This window comes from Chelmon rostratus, chromosome 10, assembly GCF_017976325.1.
Source record: "Chelmon rostratus isolate fCheRos1 chromosome 10, fCheRos1.pri, whole genome shotgun sequence".
In the NCBI taxonomy this organism is placed as follows: domain Eukaryota; kingdom Metazoa; phylum Chordata; class Actinopteri; order Chaetodontiformes; family Chaetodontidae; genus Chelmon; species Chelmon rostratus.
Genome location: NC_055667.1, coordinates 3,907,708 through 3,935,403, shown reverse-complemented (window position 1 = coordinate 3,935,403; position 27,696 = coordinate 3,907,708). Strand labels below are relative to the sequence as shown.

Here is a 27,696-nt window from a genome sequence, read left to right as displayed (position 1 = left end):
AAGGGATTCCCAGCTAATGTTAACGGTAACTGTTACCTGGCTAACGTTAGCGCTAACTGGCTAGGAGTGAGCCAGTTAATGTTTGTTGGGGGTCGGACCCCTAACTTACATGAATTATGTAAATTCATGGTTGACTTCAACTGTCACACTCCTCGTTGTTTACTGGTTTATGTATTAATAACATGGCGTTCATTTGATTTGTCTTGAAAACAAAGGATGTGAGAGGTCTCCATGGTAACCTTTGTTACCCCAAAATCTAGCGCGCTTCAGGCCAATCACCAGTTTGAGCACAGTGCCACCCTGTGGACATCTTTATATAGAAACGCTTGAAATCCCTCTTACACGCTTCCATATGTCACAACTAAATTAACTTAGAACCAAATGAGTTACTTTAAACACACGAGGCTCAGTGAGGCAGACTTATGGTTACAGAACGCAGGTTCATTTCTAGCATCATCATAAAGCTGGCTTTAGGACCCTTGCCCAAATACATTTTGTCTTGCAGGAAAGGCACAAGTGCAACTAATAACATTAATGATGGCTCCATTCTGTTCAGTAGCCTGGATAAGCCAGGATGTTCACTGCCACAGCCCTGGAACTGGAAAACCGTGACTGCAGCAGTTATCATTAGTACCACCTGTGTTTGCAAAGTCAAAATAGTCAGTATGAGACAGCTCTAAACCACTTAAAACTGAACCCATAGTCACAGGAATGGATTAGAATTCAGGTTTATTGATACTTCACCAAATGCTTGGAAGATTACATCACAATATTATGTATAGAACCGTATAGCACTTTCATTTCTATGTATCTTACATTGAAAACTTTACAGTCTGCATTTTTTCATTTACTGTATATATATATTTATATATTCCCTAGCTTTAGGGAAGAAAAGTAGACATCCATAGTTGCGAGGGAAGGAATGCTTCTCAAAAAATATTTAAATGCACTTTAAATAATTACATACATCCTTCTTTAAAAAAAGGCATGGAATACACTACGAAAGATCCAGGATAGAGCGATTCCAGTTTCTCTGTGGATACGAGTTTTGGATTTGCTCCATTCCTGAACCTTTGTACGGTTGAACTCTACTGTTGAATGTGACACAACACTGATGGGCATTCCAACCATACAGAGCAGGCTGGCACACTGGGTGGTGTTAATACACAAGCAAATTGTCGGCAACAGGTGTGCAAAAGAGTGTGGGAAATAGACAACCACTGTGTCACTTTAGAGGGCCAATTGATGGATTAGTGGAGGGTTTTATGAGCCTGTAATTCTAAAGCCAGGAGGAGTTGACTCCATGTTAAGTCCTTCAGTGCAAGGCTTACTGGGTCAACACAAAGGAATGCATGACGGAAGTAATCAGTCTTTCAACCAACCTTTCATTGTAAACCTGCAATTAACCTGAAAAAAAGAATCATAAAAGAAATTAAAGCATGTGAGCAAAATAAATAAGTAAAATCTCACTGACAGGCAAGAAATGATCAAGAGACAGGACGGTTGTGTCACAGAGAGCAGAGACTTCACAAACACAGCTGCATTGATCTTTGATAGTGTTGTAAGAGTTGCAGATTGTTTTTACCTGCAGCTGAGAGATTCAGTCTCTTTAACAATGGCAACCGCCCACAACCAAATACAGAGACAGAAGAGGGAACATAAACATTAAAGTGACAAACAACGCTTTGGGATGGGCACAGATACATGAGGGTTCAGATATTACAACACACTTTGATTAGATCACCAAACTCACGATAAGGGTGACACTGACGGTGTCGACATTTCCAACAGGCACAGGTGGCCAAAGGAGATTTTCCAAAAGAAACATAAGGTTAATCAAATTCAGTGGTATCGTACGTTTGCTTTCAGCATGTAGATATACTTTTTTTCAGTTAAGTATTAAAAAACGAAACAAACAGAAAAGCAAAAATCAAAATCCAGTACAGGGTTTGCAACAGTATCAATAAATTATTTGTTTATAGTTCCTTTCTAGTCATTACAGTTTGAGATGAGAGTCGGGGGACGATGAATGACTACAGTCAGCAGAGATGGCTGGTCACAGTGCTGTTCATCCCCGAGAGAAAGGAGGGAGGGAGGAAGGACCGGCTAAAGACTTTCCCACAAACTGAGTGCAGTAGAAAAGCTGAACACTTTAATGCAGAGTCCTGAACCAAGACAGAAAAGCCACAGTCTTCGTCGTCATCCTCCTCACATTGCAGACCCTCTGTTATCTGTTCCAGTCCAAAAGAGGGGTAAGTGTCTTACGTGTCCACTTGCGACCTACTCGTCAATGTCCCCTGTTATGTCAATTTCTCCATCGGTCCCTCCACCTGGCCTTGCACCCCACCCATTCTAGGATGCGGGAGTCCGGGCAGGTGCCGCCTCGGGAGCAGCGATGTGGAAGACAGAGCCGATGCGCAGGAAGAAGCGCCTGAGAACGGCCCGCAGCTCGGGGATCAGGTCAAACTGCATCATTTCACACAGCTGGGGGTAGTAGCAGGAAGAATGGGGCTTGAACTGGAAAAGAAGGAGAAGATGGAAAAATGTAAATGAGCATCACAGTTCAACCAAGAAACACACTGCATGTGCTTTAACCCCCGCTAACCGGAGTGTTTGCCAAAGGTGGAAGCAGTATATCTGGAAATATTAAGAAAATGCATGACAGAGAAAAGACGGGCGGCTGCTCTGGGATGTGTGGGCGCTGCTGGGAGGGCGCAGAGTTCACAGCGGGCGTTAAATTAATGCCTTGAGAGGCCATTTTTGTCTTCACTGATGTGTTTTTGCTGTATTTTGCTGCTTTTAAGGGCAATTTCATTGAGTTACGAAATTGCACTCAGGCAAATAAACACGATTTGTAGCAGAAAGATTTGTTTTAACAACTTTAACAACAACCCAAAATTCAGAGCAGGCATTGCACAAGATAATGGTGCCGGCCAGTCCACTTCAACAATACTATTCTAATTTTTGTTGATGCAGTGGTTTGTGTGGTATTGGCATTTTCTTCTAAAGCTGGCTGCATGGCGCCAACATTTCCTGCTGCTTCGAGATGCATGCTGGGTTGTTTTCTAGCAAAAAAACTGCTACGGCTTTGGTCTAAAATGCCTTGGAAAGAAAACCTGAGTCATTTGCTGCTATGAATCATCAGTGAATCATGCGCTCACACAGAGTGCATGATTCATAGGTGACAAGCTTACAAAAATGTTTATAATCACAACAATATGAAATGAATAAAACAGGAAATGTAAAAGAGTAACATACATATTTGACCCAGTCATTTTTAACAAATGTACATTTTTTGCAACTCTCCATGGTATTTTTTAGCCCAGGCCACTCTTGAATTTCTGATCCTGGTTCAGATTTAATCACAGTTGGACACAGTTATGTGCCAGACCTCCATGATGAATATAGGTTTGGGTCCTGCTCGATGAAGCTTATCCTTTCCATGCAGTAAATACTGTGTGTGTGTGTGTGTGTGTGTGTGTGTGTGTGTGTGTGTGTGTGTGTGTGTGTGTGTTTGTTCCTGCCTTGTCATCGGGCAGCCGTAGCGTCCTGGTGAGCAGCAGCATCAGCAGGCTGTTCCAAGCCTCTCTGTGGCTCTCTGAGGTCAGACTGATGAAGTAGGCCAGAGCTTCACTGCACACCCTGAGAGAGACGACCAAATACACACACACGGGATTATGACCAGGCAGAAATTGTCGGTCTGTATAGACGAGCACGCCACTGCTACACATCCGGAATTAAGCCACCGACACCATTCAATTAATGATTAACACCACACATACGCATTGTTGATGTAATACATGAGTCATTTGCTCCAGCGCAGCTGTTCAGTGACACTCTCGACATGGTGATTTGTACCAGGCTCTAGCATGCCAATATATTCTACAAAATACACGCACGCTGTACACGTCATAAATATATAATGACATACGAGCCATGTGTCAAAACAGCTCACCAAACACGGAACAAACACCACTGCTGCACTTTCTGCAAGTGACACAGTTGGTGCTTATTTATCTAAGGTTCAACGTTTAACCAGGCGGTCGCACTATAGGCAATATTCTGAGGTAGTGGACATGAGTAATTGCAGTAACACCTGCGTAAACTATGTGTTTTACGAGGCATTTTCCATTTTCAAAGGCAGTCTGTCGATGCTCTATGTTGTTCTTACTGAACATCAACACCAACAACCATTAAAAAACAGCCACATGTTGCCCTGAGTGACATGTTCCTTCCAGTGAACACACACACTGGAGTTTATTCTGAGTCAATCCCAAATGCACCACCCCGCTGCTGGAAAAACTCACAAAATGCATCACACCTGTGAAACAAATACACTTTCTGGTCTTGTTTGAGTAACCAGCATCATCTAATGATATCGTCTTACTGTTGCTGTGTCAAACACTTGGTGGTCAAGCCGTATGTTGTACTCACAGCAGCAGGCGGGTCTGGATGTCAGGCCAGGAGTCCTGCAGCTGGGGGTCAGAATACATCCTGAACAAAATCCTCAGGCTGCAGGCGAGACTGCTGGTCTCCTGCTTCAATAAGTTGGGCTTGGATTTCCCTTTAAAGCCTGCGGGCAAAAGAGTCCCCAGTTTAAAAAAAAACAAAAAAAAAACAGAAAGTTAAGATCGTCCCCCGGTGTGATTCTGGCCTTTGTTGCCTGTCATGCTCCTCTCTCTCGTCTCTCATTTCCTTTCTGTATCTCTACAGTCTCTATCAAATGCAAAGGCAAAAATGCCACAATGTCCCTGGTCCAAGTCTGGCCAGGGACCTTTGTTGCATGTCTTTCTGTGTCTCTCTCCTTATTTCCTGTCATCTCTCCACCATCAACTCTATGATCAAGGCTGAAAATGCCCCCCAACACTGAACACTGACAGAGGAGGGGCCTAATGTGCAAAAGCAGATGTAACTTATGAAGGGTTCAGGTTCAGTCCAGGTACGAACACAACATCCTGCTAAACATTTCTGTTCCCTACACTTCAATGAACTATTTTAGATGACCTTGTAAACAGTAATCCTTTTAGGACTTAAGACGGTGAGGTTAGACAGTGTATTCTAAAACATTCTGAGGTTTCAGGACCTCGTTTTAGCAAAACATGGTCTTGTAACTTCTGAAAACATTTGACAGAAAGTGACATATTTACAGAATAAGTGCAGTGGAATATCTTTGCAGCTACCTGCCCTCCAGAGCGCTGTCCTCTGTTCGTTGTTGGAGTTGAAGTCCTTGGCGAAGGTGTGCGACTCCAGCAGACAGTCGAGCAGCTTGAAGAGGTGTGCAGAAGTCATGTGTCTGTACATACCCTGATCTGGACCCAGCTCTCCTCCCTCAGCCTCCGACTCTTCCAGAGCATCTCGCTGACAGGAGGACATTTTTAGACAACTTTAGCCAAATATATCTGATTAGTTAAGATTACACAAAGCTTTCTTTTTAAGATTTTCTGTGTCAGGGCCTGATCTGACATATGACCAGTTCCACACAGTTCAGATTAGAGAGCAGCATTCAGACAAGGTCAAGAGCTGAAATGTGTCTTTCCATCTGTGACACATCCTTCCTAAAAAGGTAATCACAAAGTCCTGTAAGTTCAAGGCAAAGCTAAAATCAGTCCATTTAGTAGCTGCTGGAACCGACCTGTGCAGCAGCCATGTTCTCAGCATCCTCCTTCTTGCTGGTTGCTGGGTAGAAGACAATGTTGTCTATGGTCTGGATTAGTTCAAGCTGTACCACGCATTTAATCAGCAGCCCTGCAAACAGCTTCTGGTCTGAAACTCCTAAAGAATAGAAAAACCCGAGATATGAGCAAGTGTAAGGGTAAAACTGACTTTGAAGAAGCCCAGCTTTACAGCCACAGTCAGTAAATATCGACTTTTTTTTTTTTTAATCTCTTAAACGGTTGTACTCACTAGCATTGGACTTGCCCTTCCAGGTGTCGTCGCTGGACATCTGGCTGTGTCCTCTCTCAGACAGAGCTCTGTCGTAGCTGCTCTGGGACTGGCTGTCAAAATCAGCATCCTGGAGACGTTCACCAACAAACATCGTGGACGATCACAGGTTAGTGTCATTCTTCTGATGTGGTGAAAAGGTTAAATAGAGCAGTACTTTCATTTGCTAAGATTAAGTCAGAGTATGAAGCATCTGCTGAGCTGCTGTTGTACGTACTGTAATGATTGTTAACTTAATGAGTGTATTTGTTTATTTTCTTACAAAATGTTTGCCATCTGCAGTTTCCTCTTCCTGTCCAGCTGGTCGCCAAGTCAACAAACTGATGTGAAAAGCAAAGAGGATGCAATCATGACAATCGTGTTGTGATAACGTCCATCCTGTAGCTGCAGCACTAAAGCACTTTGAGTTACATTAGCCTTAATCCCTATAATTCCCATTAACGTTCCGCTGAGAATACTGTTCTCAAAACAGTTAGGATTGATTAAATAACAGACTGAATGAGATGTTGACATTTCACTAACACGTTTGAGTTGAATGAACTGAAACTAAATCTGCTTGAAAGTTGAGTGGTTCAGGACTTACGCGTGAGGGCTGGTGTTCTGGAAGATCTCCAGCATACAGGAGCAGGTGATGTTCCAGACCTCGGGGCTGAACTTTTCCCCGTTCAGAATCACCAGGTTCTCCAGGCAGTTTGTCCCCGACCGAGCCAGCTGCTCGTTGTCTGCGGACGAAAGGTGAGAGCTTGAAAGCACGTCCGCCACAGACGAATGCTGTGAACTTGTCAGAAACTGAAAGAATCCTGTTACAGCAGCTGAATGTTTGGACTGTGATGGAGGTCGTGTTTCACTGCTTCATCATTCATATTTCAGTGCACATCTTTACGTGCACTGGAGGAGACAATTCTGCTGAAGGTTTTATGAAGGTATTGCTGAGGCATCTGTGGTTTGTTTGTCAGATTTTAACTGTCTACTGTATTCACCCAAATACCAAAAAAAGGAGGACTTACATTATGTATTTTTTCCTCTTTACTGAGGTGAAGGCCATCTTGGCTTTTTTGGGAGGGTCTTTACATTTTTTTCTTTATGCAAAATGTGTTACTTCATTTATTGTCATACATATCAGGCTACAACATTATCTTTTCAAAAAAGTAAGCAAAAAAGAGGTGGAGCTTCAATAGCAGTGATGTAGCATATAGATAGAACAGTTAGCAGCTGTTTGAAAGGCAGAGAAGCTGCAATGTTCAGTCAACAGGATGAACCATGTTATTATGTTAGCTAATGGCTAATTCCACTCTGCCATTTGGTGGCTACATGAAAGCTACTGTTCCATTGATGTGTTGAGGTTCAAATAAGAGTGAACCATCCTAAAGTATTTCTGCACTTTGAGTTACGAATAGCAAAACAATTTGCAGCACTTCAATAATGTTACATGTTTTGAGATATTGGAATTTCTTTCTACATCAAGGAGAGGGTCCAAAGAAAATGTAACGTCAGAGCATATTTTTTGTACGGTTGCTTACGGATGTCCTACAGTTTGAACACCCACCTTGCCTCACACACCACTGCAGCTGTGTGAAAATGTCAGCCAGCAGGATTTCACTGAGAGGCTCATAAAACTGGGTGAACACGTCACAGATGGCATACAGTGCGTGGTTACATGTTGTCGTCATCCACTCGGTTTTCTGGAGGCAAACAAAAAACAAAGCCAGAATGTAAGATCTAAGAAAAGAGACCGTTTTTTATTCTTTATGTGTACATCAATTGTTGACAGTTTTTAAGGTCTTCTGCCTCTCTCCAAATCCCAAAAGAGGATATCCTTCAAATGTTTAAGTGGCTCGCCAAAACATAAACAACCATGGGCCCTGACGGCCTGCCTCCAGTGACCTCTGACCTCTGTCTGCTGCTCGGGGAGCTTCATGTTGTCAAAGATGCGGAAGACGATTCTGAAGAGGTCGTGCCACCAGTGCTTCTCGAAAGTGTGACCGTAACTCTTCATGATCTCAAACATGACTGTGAGACCTCTGGCAGAAGCAAAGACAAACAGTTCACACATCAGTCTGGAAGCTTCACGCCTCTGCAAGCAGCGAGAACAACGAGGAAACAATGTGGGCTCGCTAACGAAACAGTACGAGAGGCTTCCATCCTGCTTCTTTCCCCTGTCGGCTTTTTAACTCATACATACATTTTAGTCTTTATTCATGAGTCTGTAATACTATTTATTAGAGGATATAGAGGTGGATGAATGGACTTCATAAGTCAGTGAAAATGTGATGCAACTAATGATTATTTTCATTACTGAATAACGTGTCATTTGTTTTTTCATTAAACATTTAATCAATAACAAGTCCGCAAAATAGTGAACAATTGCCAGACGTGCTCCTCAGGACCTAAAGTGATACCTTCAAATGTCTTATTTTGTCAAACATATTCAATTTATAATATTATAAAAAAAATTAAATTATATTAAAGGACCAGCTGGACCCAGTAAATAATTGGTAGTTTTTCCTGATTAAATGGAAAAAAAACAAATTCTCAAATTTATCAAAATTGTAGCAGATTATTGTCGTTCTAATTGATGAATTAAATATGTCATCTGCTGCAAGCTGTTTCTCTACCTGGTCCGGACATCCAACTTGCAGCGGTTGATGATACAAGAGAGCTCAAACAGAATGGGAAACCAGCCGCGAACCCACACCCGGTCACCAGGGGCAACATTCATATCATCACTGGTGTATTCCCTCAGGGTCTGGACAGGGACGCAGCAGGACACGAATTCAGAAAGTGTGATATTACATAATTATTTTTTGAAGAAAACGACAGAAGAACACACTTTTCAAAGACTGACAGGTGCCATTATTGTGTCATGCAATTGCCTTCTTATTGAACCACTCTAGTCTGAGCTGAGTTGCTCCCACCTGTGGCCTCTCTGAGACGTATTTAGCGCAGTGCCGTATGAGTCGGATGGCCTCCATGCTGGTGTCAGGAAAAGCTGCGTTGCACACAAACTCTGACAGGCACTTCACTGCATCCTGGAACGAATCAATAGCAGCTGCAAAGTGCTCCTGGAAGGTGTTCACTAAGGGAAGAGCGATGAAGAGAAGGAAAGAAGTAAGAAAACAAGAATCGGCCAGTCGCTGATTTGATTTGCTTGGTTGGTTGACGCATGGTGCACGCTAGAGGATTTTCAGATCTTAACTCATTTTAAAAACGTGGGCGACCACAGTCAGAACGTCAGATTTAAGTCATTTTTAATATTCTAATCGTAAGAACACACACACCAGACAATTCAGGACGCAGGAGCACACACTTGGTGTTTATACTAAACCATTTCAGAGTGGTGATTCCAGGGAGTTGAGATCTTGCAGAAACGTGCGTGATCAAACGCGACCTCAGAAAGAAACAAACATGGAGGAACTGTCCTCATCAGCCTGTTGCACTGGTGGGTGTTATGTTTTCAACCGACAGTTATGGTTAGGTCAGCTCACTCTCATTGGCTATCGCAGGTTTCTGCTCAACATTTCGTCACTGTTCATTTCACACTACAGGATTTTAAACTGATAAAGAAATGGGGGAGATTAAGATCACGCCTGTACAGCCCTCACACTACAGGATCATTTGAGCAGAGGATCTGTTCAGACTAGCCTCAAATAGAGAACACAGCCAGCCAGGTGAATCTGATCCAAAATCTGCCCTATTATCCTCTAATGTGGGAGCATCTTAACAGTAGGAAATCTTAATTCTCACACTCTCATAACAGCTGAGATAGGTCCGAGGATCCAGCCTCTGTCACTTGTTTTGTATCACCTGAGGAGAGAGTCATACTCACTGACAATGTGCCCAGTGGTCTGGAAGGCCAGCTCCACTATAGTCTCATCGTGGTCGGAGGCTGCCTGGTGAAACACTGAGAAGATGTTTTTCCAACCTGAACGGATGTTGGCAGCCTGTGAGTTTACCATCTGAGCCACACACCTGATCACCATGTCTCTAATAGTGGGGGACCTGTGGTGGGGGGAGGGGGAGGTTATTAAACACTCACTTCAATGCATACTGCATCTAATATTTTACTGAAAAACAACATGTTTCTCTATGTATTTACTAGCTATAACTCATTTGTGCCCAACCACTGTTAGTCCTATGATCCTGTAGCTTTTTACCACACATATCTATAGACCACGAATGTAGTGAGAAGGGACAGTCCCTCCTCCCTTCCACTCATCTTACAATATTCTTTACCTGTTCTTCTTCATGATGTGCTCAAAAGGCCTGAGGAAGTCCTTCTGGAAGCGGAAGTTGGCCAGCTCTCCTTTCTCCAAGAACTTCATGGAGAGCTGCCTCAGCGAGTCCACAGCAAAGATGGCTACATCCTCATTAGGGTTACAGCCCACCTAGAGGAAGACCGTCATCAGACGAGCTCAGCAATGCATCGTTTGGCAGTACGTGTACCGTCTAATCACTCTAAGTGTCACAAGCTGTAAACACAACACTGACGTATTATCACCTTATATAGTCGATATGTCCAACATGTTAGCAAACAGGTGCTTATTTCCACATTAAGCGGATAAGGAGCTACATTAGCATTAATTTGGGGTCGCGTTTCTGGACACCTTTCCAACCCTTTGGCTCTGTTCTTGGTCCCCACCAACTCCTGAGAGAACTCTTTGGCTTCTTTAGCAGCTGAATGATGAACTATATTGACATGCTAATAGCCAACTTTGCTTGCTAGCTTACTGTCTGATGCTGAGCAGGTGGTACAGTGGTTTTATATGAACTTTTTAGCTCAAAAAAAAAGAATCTGATGAGAGCTGTGAGACTGAAACAAAAACAGGAAAGTTGTGATTGATAAAAGCAACAGTTAAGAGCTGAAAGATGCTAAAAGGCTACACAGAGCTGAGAAAAACTGCAGAGTCTGGTGATAATTCTCTGGGGTTTGTCAATACAAGTGACCTCTTTCACATTACACAGTCATTTTTAACATATAAAAATAACATGAATAATAATTAGAGTAGCTTTACGTCTGATATAAGAGATTCTAGTTAATTTCAGTATCTCAGTGTCAGAAATAATTACACAGTGATCCACTGTTTTTTGTAAATTAACAACAAAAAAAACATGCTCCACCTAAGTACACAAAACTAAATAACAATGTCTGGCAATAGCCGCAATAGCAAACACACAGCCTGTGTAGACATAAGTAACACTGTGTCATCCCACTGCTGCCTCCCACACACACCCCTCATTAAAACACATGAGATCATGGCTCACACTTCTGCCTACTTAAGAAGCTTCAGGTGACACATTATAAAAACTCAAACTTTGCAGAGCCTCTGCTCCACAGACCTTATTGAAGTGGTCTCCGATGACCTGCCAAATTCGAGACCACTGCAGCCTGATGCGGTTCATGTTGTAGTAGGAGATTTCCACGATCTTTTGTAAACTGAACATCCGCGGCTGGTGTGTCGAGGCCAGCTCATCCATGGACACAGCACACAGCCACCGCACGAAGTCCACTGGAGACGATGAAACAGTGACACGCAATGAATAATGTCCATTTCTTTTTAACATACACAAACAGAGATGCTGTGCATAAGGTCGAAGACACACTCACCAATTGCATTCCCATCTAGTCTGGTGGAGCCAGTGAAGATCCTGCAAATATGAGCAGATTTATTATTTGCAGGGAATAGAAACCTTCATTCATCACAAAGAACAGATACAGATGCTGTATTCAGTGTGTTATTAATGTCCTGTATCTGAGCACAGAGTCTTTTTTCTCACCTGTCCACAGCTACCACCACACTCTGAGAGCTGGTCTCTCCTACTGACTCCTGGATGTGAGCCATTTGTCTCTTGTCCTGACTTCCCACCAGGTTTCCTACAACAACAAGCACATTTAGCACAAGCTAATGTATACAGCCATTCATCAGACACATACAACAGATGTATGTGATCTTTAGAAGCACAGTGAAAAAGGTATTAACATGGACAGTAGAAGAACAGCAGTAACTTGTTTTTTTTTTTATGGGAAGTCTCAAGATAGACACAAGATAGGGGTTAAATAGTGAATCTCAGTTATGTTGTGTGTGTGGGTGTATCTTACCCAGCCCCAGGGGCATGAACTCCTCTGTGCCAGAGGGTAAGCCCTTGATGCCAGCCTGATTGTCCCGAACCACCCCAGAGATATAGCGCGTCTTTACCCCTGTGCCAATCAACTGGGCGAGCTCCAGCTGACTGATACACCTCAAGATCTACAACACAAACACAAAAACCACAAATAACTTCAGGGCTTGCATGTTGGCGAGAATATATTTTACTATTTTAATTGTGCTAAAAGTTGACCACAGATTGAAAGCAGCTCCTTCAAAATGGGACTCAAGTTTAAATTATGGTGATGTAGTTCTGCAACACTTGCGATGTGAAATATTAAGTCGTTAGGATTAAGAATGCAAAAAGTAGCAACATTTGTCATGTTTTTGTGACTAAGCTATCTTGGTTATACAATATGCAAATATTTAACTGAAAAATAAATCATATTTACCAATAATCCATTCACAATAAGATGCAAGTAACACCTCTGAGGCTTAAAACAATAAATATACGTATATAGAATTGAAATTGATTATTTTCCCAATGTGTGATTTATCCTGGTCAGCCCTATCCAAATACATTGCTTTTAACTGCTATAATAGTGCTTCATCTTACATGTACTGCACATTGCAGCAATAAAACGAATCTTCTCATCCACTGTCATACACCTGTCATCTTGTGTGCCCCTACAGAGATCATTTATTGCAACATTATGAGCATAGCCCTTAGTAAGTATAGACTGCCACGTGAAAGTTTAAATATACAATGAATGATTGAATAAATAAAAACACAATTTGCATGCGTGCAGCTTGTTTTCCAGAGCTTCATACCGAGTGGTGTGGACACGAATGAATGTGAGGAGCTGTAACAGCGATCGATGTTGTTGGCTGTGACAGACTCAAATCATGACTGTTGCAAAGCTGTCACTGTGAAGTTGCGAGGACCTTAGTTTTTGCAGAGAGAACATGTGTGCTTCTCTTAATCCAGCACAACAGCCCTGCCTTCATGAAGGCTGTGATGCTCAGTTTTAGTTGAATCTGTTTGGTGAGGTGTTGATTCAAATGTACGATCGTTCTGAGAGCTGCAGGTTGTGGTGCTGTTGAACCGTATTGTATTATGCTGAGAGGTGACTAATATCTTGTTAACACAATTCGACAGACTGCAGCCTTCAAAATGACTGTACACTTGACTCAACACCTCAGTAAAAAACAGATCAAATTAAAATTGAACATCTTAATAAAGTTAGGATTTAGTGCAGGACTGTTGTATTAGACTGCCTACGTTTCATCCAGGTGTCCCTAATAAACTGGCCACTGTTGCTTGTTATCTGTATTTTGTCTCACTCATTAACAGATTAAGTTATTTCTGAGAATATTCCTCTGGGAGTCACCTCATGCCAGGAGTTGCCCAGGTAGTTTCCATCAGTATGGGCCACAGTGATCAGGGTCTTGATGGTGTCAATGTTCTTCTGCTTCATCTCGGTGATGCTGGAACTGGCCGTCAGCAGGGTGAATCTGGCCAAGGCTTGGACGTACGCATCTCGCTCCAACTGCAGACAGGAAGGCCGGTTACAACACAGTCACAGTTTCATGCTGTTCAAACACTAAGACCGCTGAGAATCTAGAAATAAAACTTTACTGCAGTATCATGTGACTGCTTGAGAAAAGGTATTAGATGATGAATCAGGAGACCTGCATGCTGAAGATGCAGGCGATCCTGATGGCACATCGAATGCCCTCCAGACACAGTGAGGCCACCTCTGGGTCATCACAGTCCTGCAGTCCCACACTGAATGCTGCCAGCAAGGGGGTCCACGCCAGCTACAAGACACAGACATTAGTGGCAGCTGTGATATTTCACTTGCTGTAAGAGTTTGCCTCGCTGGTTCAAGCTATCTGGGAGTGTTAAGTAAATGAAAAGAACACAAATTAACACCTTGAACATGGGCCTGACGTGCTCCAGATGTGTAGCGCTGAAGAAGGGGGCCTGAGCGTGGCTGACGGCCTCCATTAGAGCTTTAGCGGTCTTCGCCATCTGCTCCATCTCCATGTTGTAGAGCAGACGACGCTGCTTCTCACTGGCTACACCTGGAGGGAGGAGGACATACGCGTTTCTGATGCTTCCGTGTCTGTCAGCAAACAGTGAGTAGTGTCAGGTGCAGAGCCCGGAGGACACCTGACACCTGAACACAAACCTCAGAGAAAACCATTTTCTTTGAGTGAGTAATCCTGACAGGATGTGTTTGAAAGGTGACAAGCACTCACTCTGCTTGGTGGACTTCGGAGTGATTGAGAACTCTTTGCTTTCCTTCATGGCAATCTTCTTGCCTGCAATCTCATCGTATATGGAAGATAGATACTCTTCAGGCAGGTCCTTACTGTCGTTAATGCCGCGATTCATCTTGATGTACTGCTCCTTCGTCATCTTGTTCTTCACCTACATAAATGAAAACAGTTGAAGGAGGCATTTGGTGTGATTAATTAAAGAGGAAGAAATTGGCAGTGGATAACATTTCCCATCAAGCTAATCAAGCATTGCATATGTTTCAAATAACGAACACAAAATTAGCGACCCAATGTTTTATCAGGTGTTAGCTTCTATCATGGTTTGGTCTTCATACACAGGTGGATATGTACTGTCAATTAAGGGTTTTCATTGTCTGACATTGTCTCATCGCCTCTCTTTGTGGCTCTCTCTCATTTTTTCTCCCAGGCATTAGTCTCTCTCTCTCTCTATGCCACATTTCATATCTTCCATTCTCAGAGTTTAAATTTCAGATGCAATTTCCTCTGTCACAGCGGTGTGTCAGCAGCGATAAATCACAGGCAGCAGGACTGCGTTCAGACAGGTACAGGCCTGTGCAGCCCCCTCATTCCTGCATGACCCAGAGGTCAATTCAGCTGATGTGGAGGATTTATGAAAAGTCACGCAGGGTCGTCCAGCAAAGTCAAACCTCATTTGACTTTTGCCGAAATGCAACAGAAAATCATCCAGCAAGGCGCTGCTGTTGAATAGCTAAGTCATGCAAGCACTAGTAGATTCCTTTGTGCTGTGTTAATGCTGTTTATCTTGCAATAAGTGTGCCAAAAAGTAAAACAACTGTTACCGCAGTAATTTTCCCGAGTTGTAAAATCATGTCTCAGAGTGTTATAGGCTTTGGTGCCGTCCTTTAGTAAATAATGACAAATGCAAGTTGACCCTTTAGTGCCTAAAGAAGGACTGGAGATGCTTGATAAACATTACATGGAAAGAAGTGACACAGTTGTCTACTTGATGATACATGGCTGACATATGGTGATCAAGGTGATGACAGTTACAGGACATAAAACGGTTGTCACCTGAGGACTGTGCAGGTCTGTGGTGAGCATAATGATGGAGTATGCCAGCACGTAGGCAGTGTCTGCACTCGCAAACAGAGTCTGTCTGTAAGAGGACATAACAGGACAACAGTTAGCAGCTGCGCTGGTCTAATGTTTCATTTTTAATCAAATGTTAACTCTTGTATAGAGTAAAAATAAAAAATACTTTTAAGTAGCGATAAATCTCTCCAGGCCCTCATGTTTTAATAGCAGATCTAAGATGGGCCTTACCCCTGGTTGCACTCTAGGTATCGAGCAGCGAACTTCTCCATCAGCCTGTCAATCTTCTGGGCCTCACCAGGCAGCCTGAAGCCTTCGAGGAACGCTCTGAGTGCCGAGACAAAGTCCCGCCCGCAAAAGTCCAGCTGGTCCACGTAGCAGTACATCACTTCTTTGTTGAACTTGATGTTCTCGCCCAAGAACTCTCCCACCTGGGTCTGTGCGTGCAGAGGTAAAGTGGTTGGGGGAGATCTAACCTGAATATATGTTTCTGCTGCTTGAAAACACAGTGTTGTATAATTAAAGATTGTGTAATCCCTCACAGTGTCCAGTCTGTCCTCCTGGTGTAGGAACTGGGAGATGTCCTCGGCTGTGGCACCCAGCATGCCCTGGTCCTGCAGGTACTGGATACCTCGCTTCGGCTTCTTGTTGAAGCTGGGGAGAGATGAGGGGAAAACGTCAGTGCTCGTCTTCTTTAAACAAGAATTGAAAGCATCAAAGCAGACATTAGCACACTCGGGGATTGTCCCATCGATAAAAGCTGATCCTAACTAATCCTGATGTAAATCCTAACCAGGTTGAGAAAAAGGGCTCACAGTTCGATGCCATGCTCGATTATGTCCTTCTGCTGTTTGATAACCTCGTACTGCTCCGGATGGTCTGCCTGGGAAACCGGGACGCTGGAGGAGACGGTGGAGTCCAGCGAGCTGATGCTGTCTCGACGTCCCACCAGCTGGTCTGGAAGCTTCAACTCTCCTCCGTCGCTGTCAGATGGATGCTCCTGGCCTGCAAACAAACCACACACACACACACAGACACAATGATTATAATTGTGTGGATGCCCCCCCTTCCATGCATTGTTCACATATTTACTGTCCAAAAGACACTTACCCAGGTTAGCTTGAAGGTTTGGATTGACGTACATGTCTTTGCTCCACTCCACCATACATTTGAGGATGGACACCAGACACTCCAACCCCTTTTTACGAAGGCTCAGCTCCTGTGGAAATTATCCAAGACACAATCACACATGCAAGTGATGTTACACACTAAACATGATGAGGAAGCTATGGCCGAAAGGGTCCTGCCTCGCCCATGACCACATTACAGCTAGCTTTTTAAATTTTGGTCAGCTTAATAACTAGGAAACAAATATGAAACATTGAGAAGTTACTGTGTCATTAAAGATCACCTATTTAATGAAAACTTGTGCTCCTTTGGTGCAGAGCCTACAATGTGCAACGCAGTGACTCTGAATCCTTGAATGTATGTGTACCTGCAGAGGAGTCATCCCGAGCTCCTGACCACTCCTGCCCTGAGCGATCTTCGACAGGTCGTTGACAAGGCGCTCAAAGATGTTGGCTGCATTCAAGTCACAGTCGTAATTTACGTAGATATCAACCACGCACTGGGCATCTGGCAGGGAAAGACACGTGATTGGTGATAATATACTGTTGTCTATAGAGATCATTTAATACAATGACTGGATTTGTAGCACTTCTCAAGTCCCTGCTTTGAGTTTTCCTGCATGGAGAATTTAAAGGTGACTCCTCAAATCTTTAGCATCTTCACCAAAACCTGACCATGCTGTTCAATGCATCACTGCCAACTGAAATAACAACAGAATCACTGCAGGGCTGCCACCAACTGTCACTGCCCTCTGCAGTCAGCAGTAGCTCATGCTACTAGCGTACAAGAACATGTCATTTCTGATCAGTGCCAGCAATGGTGACAGCTACAGCATGATCATGAGACGCAGCTACAACTGGGACAGTTAAGCCCCTTTCAGTTGTGCACCTTGAAATGGAAATGTGACGGCAATTTTACATGTTGGTCTCATGTCTGAATAAGCGCCTGAGTCACTGTGACATTTAAGTTCCAACAGAAACCTGACTGGTTCTGACCTGCAGCACTTTTGCACCACTTCCAACATGGTACATGTCTGAATCTAATGCTGTCAGAGTAAAATAAGGGCAAAAGCAGCACATGATTACATAGAGCGATTTAATGCACATCTTGTCCCATCATATCACCTTCATAAAATTCTAATTTAAGTATCACGTCCTTTGCTCAAAGTAAATAAACTCAGTTTAATTAAGTATGAAACACTCTGAATGAGCTGATTACACGTTCTTGAGATTATTCTCATGTCAGAGGAGTGTATGAAAGGATTTTTACTCTTGTCATACAGGACAAAACAGGATAAAAATAACACTCATACAACCTCAGTAATTTTCAGACCAGCTGTCTCCCTCCTCATATTTATAATTTATTGAACCATGCCAATTGCATGGGTGAATAAATGTTCATCTTGGTATTCTTTCCATAAATGACTGTCATGTCTAAACAAAGCTTGGCGTATTCCATATCTGCAAAGGGCTTTACTTTGACTGTGTATGTTTAATTCTTTTAGTTGTTCATTAGGTTACACTTACTTCTGGTTTGAGAAGAACTTGTACAGTATCAGTGTTACCTGCACAGATGCGTGTTAGTGTCTGGATAACCATCCACTTGTGCTCAAAGGAGCTGGTCGATGTCTCCAGGATGGTCAGAAAAATCTCCCGGAAAAATACCTGAGGCACGGTGGAGGAGACGGGATAACAGTCAGTCAGTGTGGCTCTTTAATCAAACAAGCTGCACTGACAGAAATGCTAAAATAAAAGCTTTAAAAACATAACAGGTCACTTTCCCTCTTCAGAGCCAGACAAACTAACCCAGCACAGGTGACACAGCCTGTTACTCTGCACTCCGTACCTCAATCTGCATCTTCAGGTGGACCTTGAAGTGGGACAGCAAGGTGAGGAAGATGGCCAGTGAGAGCTCAAAGACCTCAGGCACAGAGGAGACGCCATTTTTAGACAGCGCCACGCACAGATACTGTTTAATGGCGTTGACAAACATCTCATGAGTGCGAAACACCGGTCCCGCGCCCTGCAGCACAGAGAGCAGCAGCTGCAGGGACACAATCTTGGACCGCAACTCATGGGACCTGCAGAGAGGAATTGAATAAGCACCATGTAAACCGTATGCCTTAAGTGTAAGTATAAAGGAAACTGATATTTCAAGAGGTATTTCTGGAACAAGTTCAGTAGAAATTGGTAAATCAATAAAGATACAAAGAAGGTACTTTGGTATAATGGTGTTTCATCATGGTATTTATGTAATGTAGGCCAGACTGACTTCTTTGTGAGCTTGTTCTGGGCTCAGTTTACTCTGCCCTATTCACACTGACCGGCTCATAGTCTAACATTACAGTAACTAGAGATGACAGAGGCACACCAGGATGGAAAAGGACAAGTTAACCTGCGGAGATGAAGCACTGTGCACGGACAAGGCATGTACATTTACTTTGGAAAACTGTAGCATGACAAAAATAAATATCTTCACTGTGTGATGTTAAAACTAATATGGCCAACTGAGACAAGGTCAGACTGAAAAGGACCGGTTTTGCAAGTTACTAAGCATTAAAGGTAGAGACTGTCATATGAAAAAACACTCACTTTGGGTCTGGGGGTCCATCAGCTAGGGGCTTCATGGAGAGCTTGCACAGAGAGCGGAACACCAGAAAGGCATCTTTCTGCAGGATGTGAGAGAAACGGGCGGCACTGTGGGGTCCCTGCAGGGCCTCAGCATCCTGAGACAGTTGAAGAAAGCCAGGCTTACTTTCAATGCAAACAACTTAAAAGAAGAAAAGCAACAGCTCTGATTGTTCCGGCCCAAAGCCATTTCCATGCTGGGACACTTCCATATTGATTGAGGTTTGTGGCAGAGCTCCAGATGTGTCCTGAGGCTGGAGTTGAGGATTTCACCAACAGGGTAAACGTGCTCCCTTTAAAAAGCTTCTCATTTTACATTAAAACCATTGTACTCATCACATTCTGGTAGCAGTGATTCATTTAACTACTTTGCCATCACATCAAACAAACTAGAGTTGGCATTCTCTCTAAGCATTACAAATCTTCAGCATGCCTGGCAATAATAGGAACTGACTGAGAGGAACTAAGTCGAATATTTCTATGCAAAGGAAGTAAGCTTTCTGGCCATGCCCCATATAACATGTTTTTAGTAGTTGCTGCTATTCTATCCACATACAAGAAAAAAACCCTCCTAAATCAATCAAATTCCCTAAACTTAAATCTGTAACACAAGCTGAGGATAAGTAATGTTGTCAATTCAGGGTCACTTTGCTGTGGCCTTGTATTTTTGCATGATACAGTCACATCAGCGCACTGAGGTAAGAAATGTCACACAGATATTATTTCACACATTCACAAGCACTTACTTACTTTATCTATTTTTAAGCATTTAAATGTTACCTCCACCCTGTTTCATTCAGCAGTCCCTCATCACACTACTGATTAACAGGAATAATATTGTTATTGACTCTGCTCACCAGCATATCTGTGGAGGAAACAGACGAGCGGTCCTCGATGATGCCGTTCATCTGCTGGGTCTCTGCTCTGGCTCTGGGGGGCTCTGTCTGCTCAGTGATAGGGTGGGCTGGGTGCTGACCTCCTGGAAGACGGGCCAGAATGGACATTTTCAGGTCAGGATCCAGAGAGGAAAAACATGGTTGCAGACAAGTGTACTGACATTAATCAGAACAAGAAGAGACAGAAAACAAAAAAGTGAAGATAACATAAAACAAAGACTAGACAGGCACATCCGACCTGTCCCGCCGTGCATCTGTGCTGACTGAGTCTCTCCCTCCTCTCCTTCTGTTGCATCGGACTCCGCCGGATTTGGACTGCTCTTTGGTTTGTCCCCTTCCTCAGCTGACTGAGCAGCTGTAGGAGGTGTCTCAGCACCTTCATCTTCAAAAACTGAATCTGATGGAAACAAATAAACAGTACAAAGAGTCAAGACAGACTTGTGAGGATTAAACACGCTATTATATAAAAGCTGCACAATCCACAGGAGGATTTTCAAGCTTCGACTGAGCTGGAAATTAATATTTAAACAGAGCTGGAGCCTCAGGTTGACACATGCCTCTTGATGGTGTGACCGGTTCTGCTCCTCCATTCATCGGAGCATTGCCACCTTCAGGTTCTCCATTGATTGATGGTGTGTTTGCTGCTTGGTCCTGGTCCTGGTCCTGGTCTGCGGCTGGCGGTGGCTGCACGGAGCTGTTGGTGTTGGTTGCAGTGAGATCTGGAGAACTGGCTGCTGGAGACGGGGAGCTCTGGGGCTCTGGAGTAGGTGTCCGGTCAGACCGAGGGGAGCCGGACCTCCGGTTACCTGGGACTGGGGACGGGTTCTGCTGGGGTAGACGCAGCCGGTCCTTCTCCAGCTCCTGAGCCTCCAGAGCCTGTGAAGGCAGCAGAAGGAGTAGAGAAGTCATGTGTAGCAATTGTTTCATACAAGGGAAAATAAAATATAATAGAATAATCTGTATGTTCATCACACGGATTATTCATATCCTAAATTATGACTTTGATTCATAACAAAAAAAAAAACAATGATACAACTGTGATTCCACAATAGTTCATTTCAAACTTGACTGAATCACCAAACTCTCAGCAGGGCTGAGCTCTGACTGCAGCCACAGCTGCTGGCTGTGACCACAGCAGAGTGTATGTGCCTGATAATGGCTGAATGGTTGGATGCTGATCGGGCACTGAAACAAAATCTGTTGGATTCATAACAGTTGGCACGTTTCAGGTAAGAGTTTTTGGTTAATTAACATCAGCTAATTATTGTGACTGACTGTGACTTGGACAGGCTGTGAATGTTGCTGTGATCAGGTCTGGTGATCACAGCTACATGGGCACTGCTGCTGCTGTGATCATGGCCATGGTTGTTGCTATGACTGAGACAAGTTTTAATGGATGTAACACTAACTACATGCAGGGGTTGTGCAGGTGCAGTGAACTGACGTGGTTAAGTGTGTAGAGCAGGCGTGTCCAGACTATTCCATAAAGGGCCGTGTGGCTGCAGGTTTTCATTCCAACCAAGGAGAGGCACACCAGGCTGGACTCGTTTAATCAGCTGATCTCAGTCTTCAGCTGATAATTAGGAGACCTCTTGACTGGTTGGAACAAAAATCTGCAGCCACACGGCCCTTTATGGAATAAAGTTTCTTGGCAAATGTCCCTGTGTTACATGCTGATGTGAGTAGCTAGCCAGGAACAATAACATCCACAACCATAGTCAGAGCTTGGCCTTCATGTGGCTACATCTGTGCAGCCAGGGAATATCTTATTGCTCAATAGAAATATTATTTTTTGATTACTTTGATTAAAACTTCAAATGTACTGAAATCTCTTTTGGGCTATCTATATTTAATTCAAGAACAGTGCAGAGGAGAAGGCAACACATTTCCCATGTTTTGCTGTACAGATAAATGCAGCGCAGCAATGTGTGGTGACAATGCCAAACTAGACTCACAGCCTGGTTTTCCATGCGTGTGAAGATAACGTTGAGCATCTGTGTGAGCGTGGCCTTAGCGGTGGTCTGGTTGATGAGGTTACGACTGGCCAGGTAGATGTTGTAGCAGGTCCTGACTGTGAGGAGCACCGTGCCCTCGTGAATCTCTATGTGTGGGGAGGTCACAGTCGTCAGCAGGGCCTGGACAGAGAAAAGGAAGTTATCAGACAGCGTATCCTGTTTGAAGATGCTGTGGCTGCACCTGCTGAATCACCATTCGACTTCCCTACTCATGTGGCAGAATAAAGTCACAAATGTTGGTTCTGATACTCCACTGCGGTGCGTTTGGTGCAGAACTCAACTGTTACTTGTCTGTTGATGTTGTGCAAAGAGTTTCAACTTTTCAACAAACAAAATTGTCCACATGACTGATTCATTTACATTTTATTACGTGTTCAAGTTTGTGTAAGTCAGACTAAATAGACTGCTCCGACATTCAGGTCTCCTTCAGTGGTGAATGCAATCAAAAACAGTTAAGTCAACAAATCTTTTGTCAACAGTGAAAAAACTGTGCTCCTTCGAAGAGGAAAGACTTTGCCCTTTGTAACAACCAGGATGTATTTCACGCTAAGAGGAGACGTCAGTAAGCAGCAGTTCATCATACCTACTGTACAAACACAAGGCAGGTTAGCAAGCCAAACATGTGACCAGGAAATGTGATTAAATGTCATAACTACTAGAATGTATTAAATGGCTAAACCTCGCAGAAAGTTGATCCTTTCTCACAAATCCAAAGACAATACTGGCAACTGCTTTTCTGGCCTTTAGATTCATTATGATGCAATAAAATACAGTCATAAGTCTAAAACCCCTTAAATCTATTTTTAGAAACACGCTGCTTCCAGAAATGTATTACTTGGACGAGCCGGGCCACAATCACAGCGAAAAAAGATGCCTTTTTTAAAGTGTGCTTTTATTTTAAGCTAGAAATGTTTGTACGATCATAGGAATCAAATATTAAATGATGGGTTTAAGGGGCTGACAATGTGAAAAAGACAGCCAGTACATAAAACATTACTTACATATAATATTATATGATATACTTTATTTAGTCGACAGATACAACATGCAGAAACTTATTTTCTCCACTACTGTGAGCCGTGACTGAAAGAACTGAAGTCTCTCAGTCCTCAATGTTTGACCTGATTGGAAAGAAAATAAACAACATTGACAGCTGGAGGATCTGAAGGCTGCCAGACATACAGAGAGGCACTGAGTGTACCTTGATGATCTGTAGCTGCACTCCCTCGTCGGTCTGTGGACCCTGGAAGCAGTTGCAGATGGTTTCCACCAGCCGGTCGATCAGTCTCTTGCCCGGGGTTCTGCTGTCCGGGGCGTTGCCTGTGATGTGACCGTACGCGATCAGCTTCTGCACAATGCACAGGATGGAGAAGCAGAGTCGGTTTGCAATTCACTGAGCAGTTTTTGGGTCTCTGTGGGGTGTAATGCGCAGAATTCACTGCACGTGTGTCAGTCAGTGTTTGTTTTGAGGCTTATGTGCGTTAATTTGGGGTTCATTTGAGTGGCTCTTCTATGTTTGCTTTGCTCAGTTGTGAGTAACAAAAATTCAGGTTCATTTTTGTGTGTCCACAAGTCTTATTTGGGCTGATTTGATCAAAACTGAGGGTATTTTTAAAGGGACACTTCAGCAATGTAGAATTGCACTTCTATAGAGTTGGTGGACTTACAAGAGACAGATTAAAAAAGAAATGAAATTTAAAGGTGCAGAGTCTGAGATATCCTGAATTTAAGTGTGAAGTAAAGGTCAAATCCAGAAAAACAGGATCCTGCATGTCCCATAATGCAGCTCAATAGCATCTTTTGTTAAACTGGCACTGTAAATGCCCAGGTGTTTCAAACTCCTGCCCCAAGTCTGTCACAGACTTTCTACTAAACATTTGTAGTCTCCAATCTAGATCTGAAGTAATGCGGATGACATCATCAGATGGAGTGCTCCATTAATAATAATGGGTAAAAAACAATTCAAATATTACAAATTGTATCATGATACAAGTAAATTCAGGGAATTAAGAGTACAAAAATGAAATAAAACCCATTGACAGGTGTGTCAGATGTAAAAACAAAAAAAAAAAAAAAAAAAAAAACAATAAACAAAGGGTGTCTGTGACTCAGGTTTCCTCCCATCAATAGCACACTAGATGTACTTATTGGATTATAACCAATGGGACCACAAAAGTGTAGGTTCTAAGAGATTAAAGGATAGAGAATGTGTAGCCATAGTTCTAGATGCACATCAGACAAGTGGAACAGGTGGTGCAAGGTGGGTATCACAAGCAAAAAAAAGAAAAACTGCTGTGAGGAAATGAAAGCACTGTGAAGGAAGCAGAAGGTTTGGAGTTTAATGTAATCATCTGCACAAGCCAGTGTGTGTGTGTGTGTGTGTGTGTGTGTGTGTGTGTGTGTGTGTCAGTGAATATTAACCTGCAGACAGTCCAAAGAGGTGCTAACTATCCGGGGGGACTTTGACTGGCAGGCCAACTCAAAAGGCAGCACATATTTGTCAGCCTCGATGTAGTTGGCTCTGGGTGGGACCACTGTTCCATCCCTGCAGGTAGGACAACAAACAGCTGTGTGAGCTGCAGAACACTCAATGGCAGCAGCCTGCTATCAACACAATGTTGGTTCATGCGAAAAAAAAAAGAAAACACTCAAAATCCCATTGGCATTCACGGTAACTCCAGCAGATGACGTGAATAGATAAAGTGCAGTGTGAAACATTTTACTGTACATTTATATTTCCATAGAGCAGAATCTTGCAGAGTATTTAATCTTTGCCTTTTAACAATAGGAAAGCTTAATAGCATATCGTTAAGACAACTGCTTTCCTAGAGCAACAGATATTTTAACCTGAAGGCTGTTTGAAGGAGTTATAAAAGCAGCAAATCACACAGGTCACAAATCACAGGTCGGTTTACTGCAGACCGCTTCAGGCCAAACTTTACCTCGGCCTCATGCCTCACATCACAAGAAAAGGAAAAAAGCACACATCTACTGCTGTGCATTCATTCATTCATTCATTCAGGGGAACGGGTGTGTGCGTAACAATACTTACTTTTGTTTCTCAAGCTCTGCCTTGATTTCATCTATGGAGGGAGACACAGGAGATTAAATGTTACTGAGGGCTGAACTCTGACCTTTCAGCACACAGCAGTGTGTTTTGACTCTCGATCTGGAGGTTACTCAGCCAGTCATAAAAATCTGCAGTAGGACGTGTCGGTTGTTTCCTTACATTTCAGTTGGTAGAGAAGTGACGCTACTGGTCAAAGTATGCTTTAGTGTTTTTTGATTATTACACTATTGTACTGCAGGATTTAATCTGAGACAACCCCTATGTTTTATTGCTAATCCCATTTGTTTCAACTAGTTTCTTATCTTCCACATAAAAATTCCCATCTGCTCTGCTATCCAAGTTACTCTCCATTTCCTTTTCTTCATATTTTTATATCCCATACTGATCTGTCCAAAGCCACACACACACAAACACACACACACAAACACACACACACACAAACACACACACACACAAACACTTCTCAGCAACCCAGCTTTGCGACTTCGGCTACATAGTGAGTAATGGTGTGCATTCAGCCAGATGTGACCCACCAAATCGATGAGATTCACACACACTGTGGTTGTGAATACTCGTACTCTCACAAACCTTCCATATCACAGGGCTGCAGAGAGGAAGCTAGCTTGTGCAATATTCACCAGAAATGTCACAATCGCAGCTACGGTGATGATAGACTTTAAATGACTGCTAGGACTGTGTGACATGTCATTCTTTCTTCACTGTGTATAAACTAGAGCAGCAGAAATGTATTAATAATACTCAAGATTTATTTATTTAGTCACCAGGCTCAGCTCTGGTGTTTCACTTAAAAACAGCCACTAACAACTTCACTCTCTTTCCACTGACCGCCTAATTAATCATGGATGCAACAGATGGAAAGGTCTGCAGTCCACAACATAACAACTTAAGATATCTGAACGGAGAAACAAGGAGTTTGTGGCACTGGGATGGATGAAGTGTTTGTGGTGCTTGCATGAAGGTTACCAAAACACCATACAGACAGTGAGTACGACAGCGAGATTCACACATAATAGCCTATGTTAGTAGTGTGAGGAGTGTAAAGGGAGTGTTGTCTTCGACTGGTATCATGAATAATGAGAGAGTGTCACTGGCAGACAGGAGCAGAGAGCAGACAATGCAGCTTGAATGCACCGACCTGTTTGCCCACCTCTCACTGACATTTCTCTCTGTCTTTGCAGTCAATCCTGTGGTCCAACAGCCTAACTGTACCTTCATAATGAAACACAACTTCTTGTTTGACAATTTCACAATCACACGCAATCAGACCGAGAGAGGCACTGAGCAAAAAACACCCTCCAAGAACAACTTACTGTATGTGATTGGTGCCAGAATGTCAGAGAACAAGCCTCTAAAGCCCCTTTTTTCAGTTACCACAACAGTATGACTGGGGGGTGGGTGCACACAAATGGGCAGGGCAGCTTGAGCCGAAATGTAAACGGTGGTACCACGATTAAGTGAGCAGCCTGATGTGTGTAACACTATCCGTGATTGTGTTGAATGGAAAAGCACGGACGTCAGAGTATCCTGGAGTTAGATAGCCTGTGTGTCTGGGTGCAGAGCAGGACCGGGCTGTCTGGCTGAGTGACAGTGCTACGTACAACACAGGGATTGGTCTGTTTAGTTAGCTAACCTAGCGCTAGCTAGCTCACGACAGCTACATATTAGCTTGTTTACCTGCCGACGCTGACGGGGATGATGGTGTTGCGAGGGCAGGGTGTTAGCACTGCAGAATTTCAATAAGACATAAATGTGACGCCCACACACACTGGCTAACGCTATCTGTAAACGTCAACGGACAGCTAATCAGACGATGAAGGCCATTTAGATGCTAACGCTAACGCTAGCTAACTGGGTAGCTCTCCCCTGTCTTTACAGTAAGCCATACACGAGCGAAATGTTTCAGTGAGCCACTACTTAAAACACGGGGCTCGACAAACCAGTGTGCAAAGCAGACCCACTTACCAAGCGCCACCTGACAGGCTTTGCGCAGCTGGCTGTGCTGGCTCCTCTTCACCTCCTTATCCGAGAGGATTTTCTCAAGCGCCCTAGACAGAAACATGCTCTTCGTTTTGCTGTTTTCTGCCTTTGACTGCGAGTGCTGTTGCTGCTGTGGTGGCCGGTGTTGTTGTTGCTGCATCTCTCGGTCTTGTTGCCGCTGCTCTCTCAGGCCGACATCTTCGGCCTGGCCCTGCGGATAAGCAGGTGACAAGGAAAGCTAACGAAAACCAGGCTATCGGTGTCAGTCCAGAGGAGTTGCTACCTCAGCTCAGCGCCGCCATGCTGGTTACACGTCACGTCACGCTCAGCTGTCTGGGTTTTGACGACTGCACCTTGAGGAGTAGGTAACGTCCCACACGGAGTTAAACAGTAAAATAGTTATCTAACAGAAATCCATACATCGCTTGAGGACGATATTCTAGAACTTACCCGATGAAATATATCATAAAAGAGGCTTGACCGTTTCAACCGCGCCGGCGTTGAGCAACAGTTCGCCGTTTTCACCGCTGTCACAAATGAAGCGCTCCCAAGGAAAAAAAAACAAAACATCTTTTG

General features: G+C 43.5%; 1 protein-coding gene across 1 annotated transcript; it reads right to left on the bottom strand.

Annotated features, from left to right (window-relative positions):
- Nucleotides 1–715: 715 nt before the first annotated feature.
- On the bottom strand, nucleotides 716–27,625 carry arfgef2 (ADP-ribosylation factor guanine nucleotide-exchange factor 2 (brefeldin A-inhibited)). Its single transcript, XM_041945601.1, has 40 exons — nucleotides 27,571–27,625; nucleotides 27,106–27,473; nucleotides 25,105–25,135; nucleotides 24,474–24,597; nucleotides 23,254–23,400; nucleotides 21,993–22,172; nucleotides 20,595–20,913; nucleotides 20,276–20,434; nucleotides 19,999–20,120; nucleotides 19,106–19,239; nucleotides 18,360–18,594; nucleotides 18,079–18,178; nucleotides 16,882–17,021; nucleotides 16,497–16,605; nucleotides 16,202–16,391; nucleotides 15,929–16,040; nucleotides 15,618–15,823; nucleotides 15,366–15,450; nucleotides 14,292–14,463; nucleotides 13,963–14,114; nucleotides 13,719–13,847; nucleotides 13,418–13,576; nucleotides 12,041–12,188; nucleotides 11,719–11,815; nucleotides 11,549–11,589; nucleotides 11,281–11,450; nucleotides 10,177–10,328; nucleotides 9,770–9,942; nucleotides 8,859–9,019; nucleotides 8,559–8,689; nucleotides 7,835–7,964; nucleotides 7,490–7,625; nucleotides 6,527–6,665; nucleotides 6,206–6,263; nucleotides 5,905–6,013; nucleotides 5,633–5,772; nucleotides 5,181–5,358; nucleotides 4,435–4,573; nucleotides 3,525–3,642; nucleotides 716–2,517 (listed from the first exon to the last, which is right to left on the bottom strand). The coding sequence occupies exons 2-40, from the start codon at nucleotides 27,278–27,280 to the stop codon at nucleotides 2,353–2,355; spliced, it is 5,565 nt and encodes a 1,854-aa protein (XP_041801535.1). The 5' UTR covers nucleotides 27,281–27,473; nucleotides 27,571–27,625; the 3' UTR covers nucleotides 716–2,352.
- Nucleotides 27,626–27,696: the final 71 nt, after the last annotated feature.

Excerpts from the sequence above, each read along its gene's own strand:
- arfgef2 (XM_041945601.1), bottom strand. The coding sequence starts at position 27,280 with ATGCAGCAACAACAACACCGGCCACCACAGCAGCAACAGCACTCGCAG. Across the intron at positions 19,240-19,998 it reads TTTCCTCCACAGATATGCTG|GATGCTGAGGCCCTGCAGGG; the intron begins GTGAGCAGAGTC and ends CAACTGTCTCAG. Across the intron at positions 14,464-15,365 it reads CAGACCTGCACAGTCCTCAG|GTGAAGAACAAGATGACGAA; the intron begins GTGACAACCGTT and ends TCATTTATGTAG.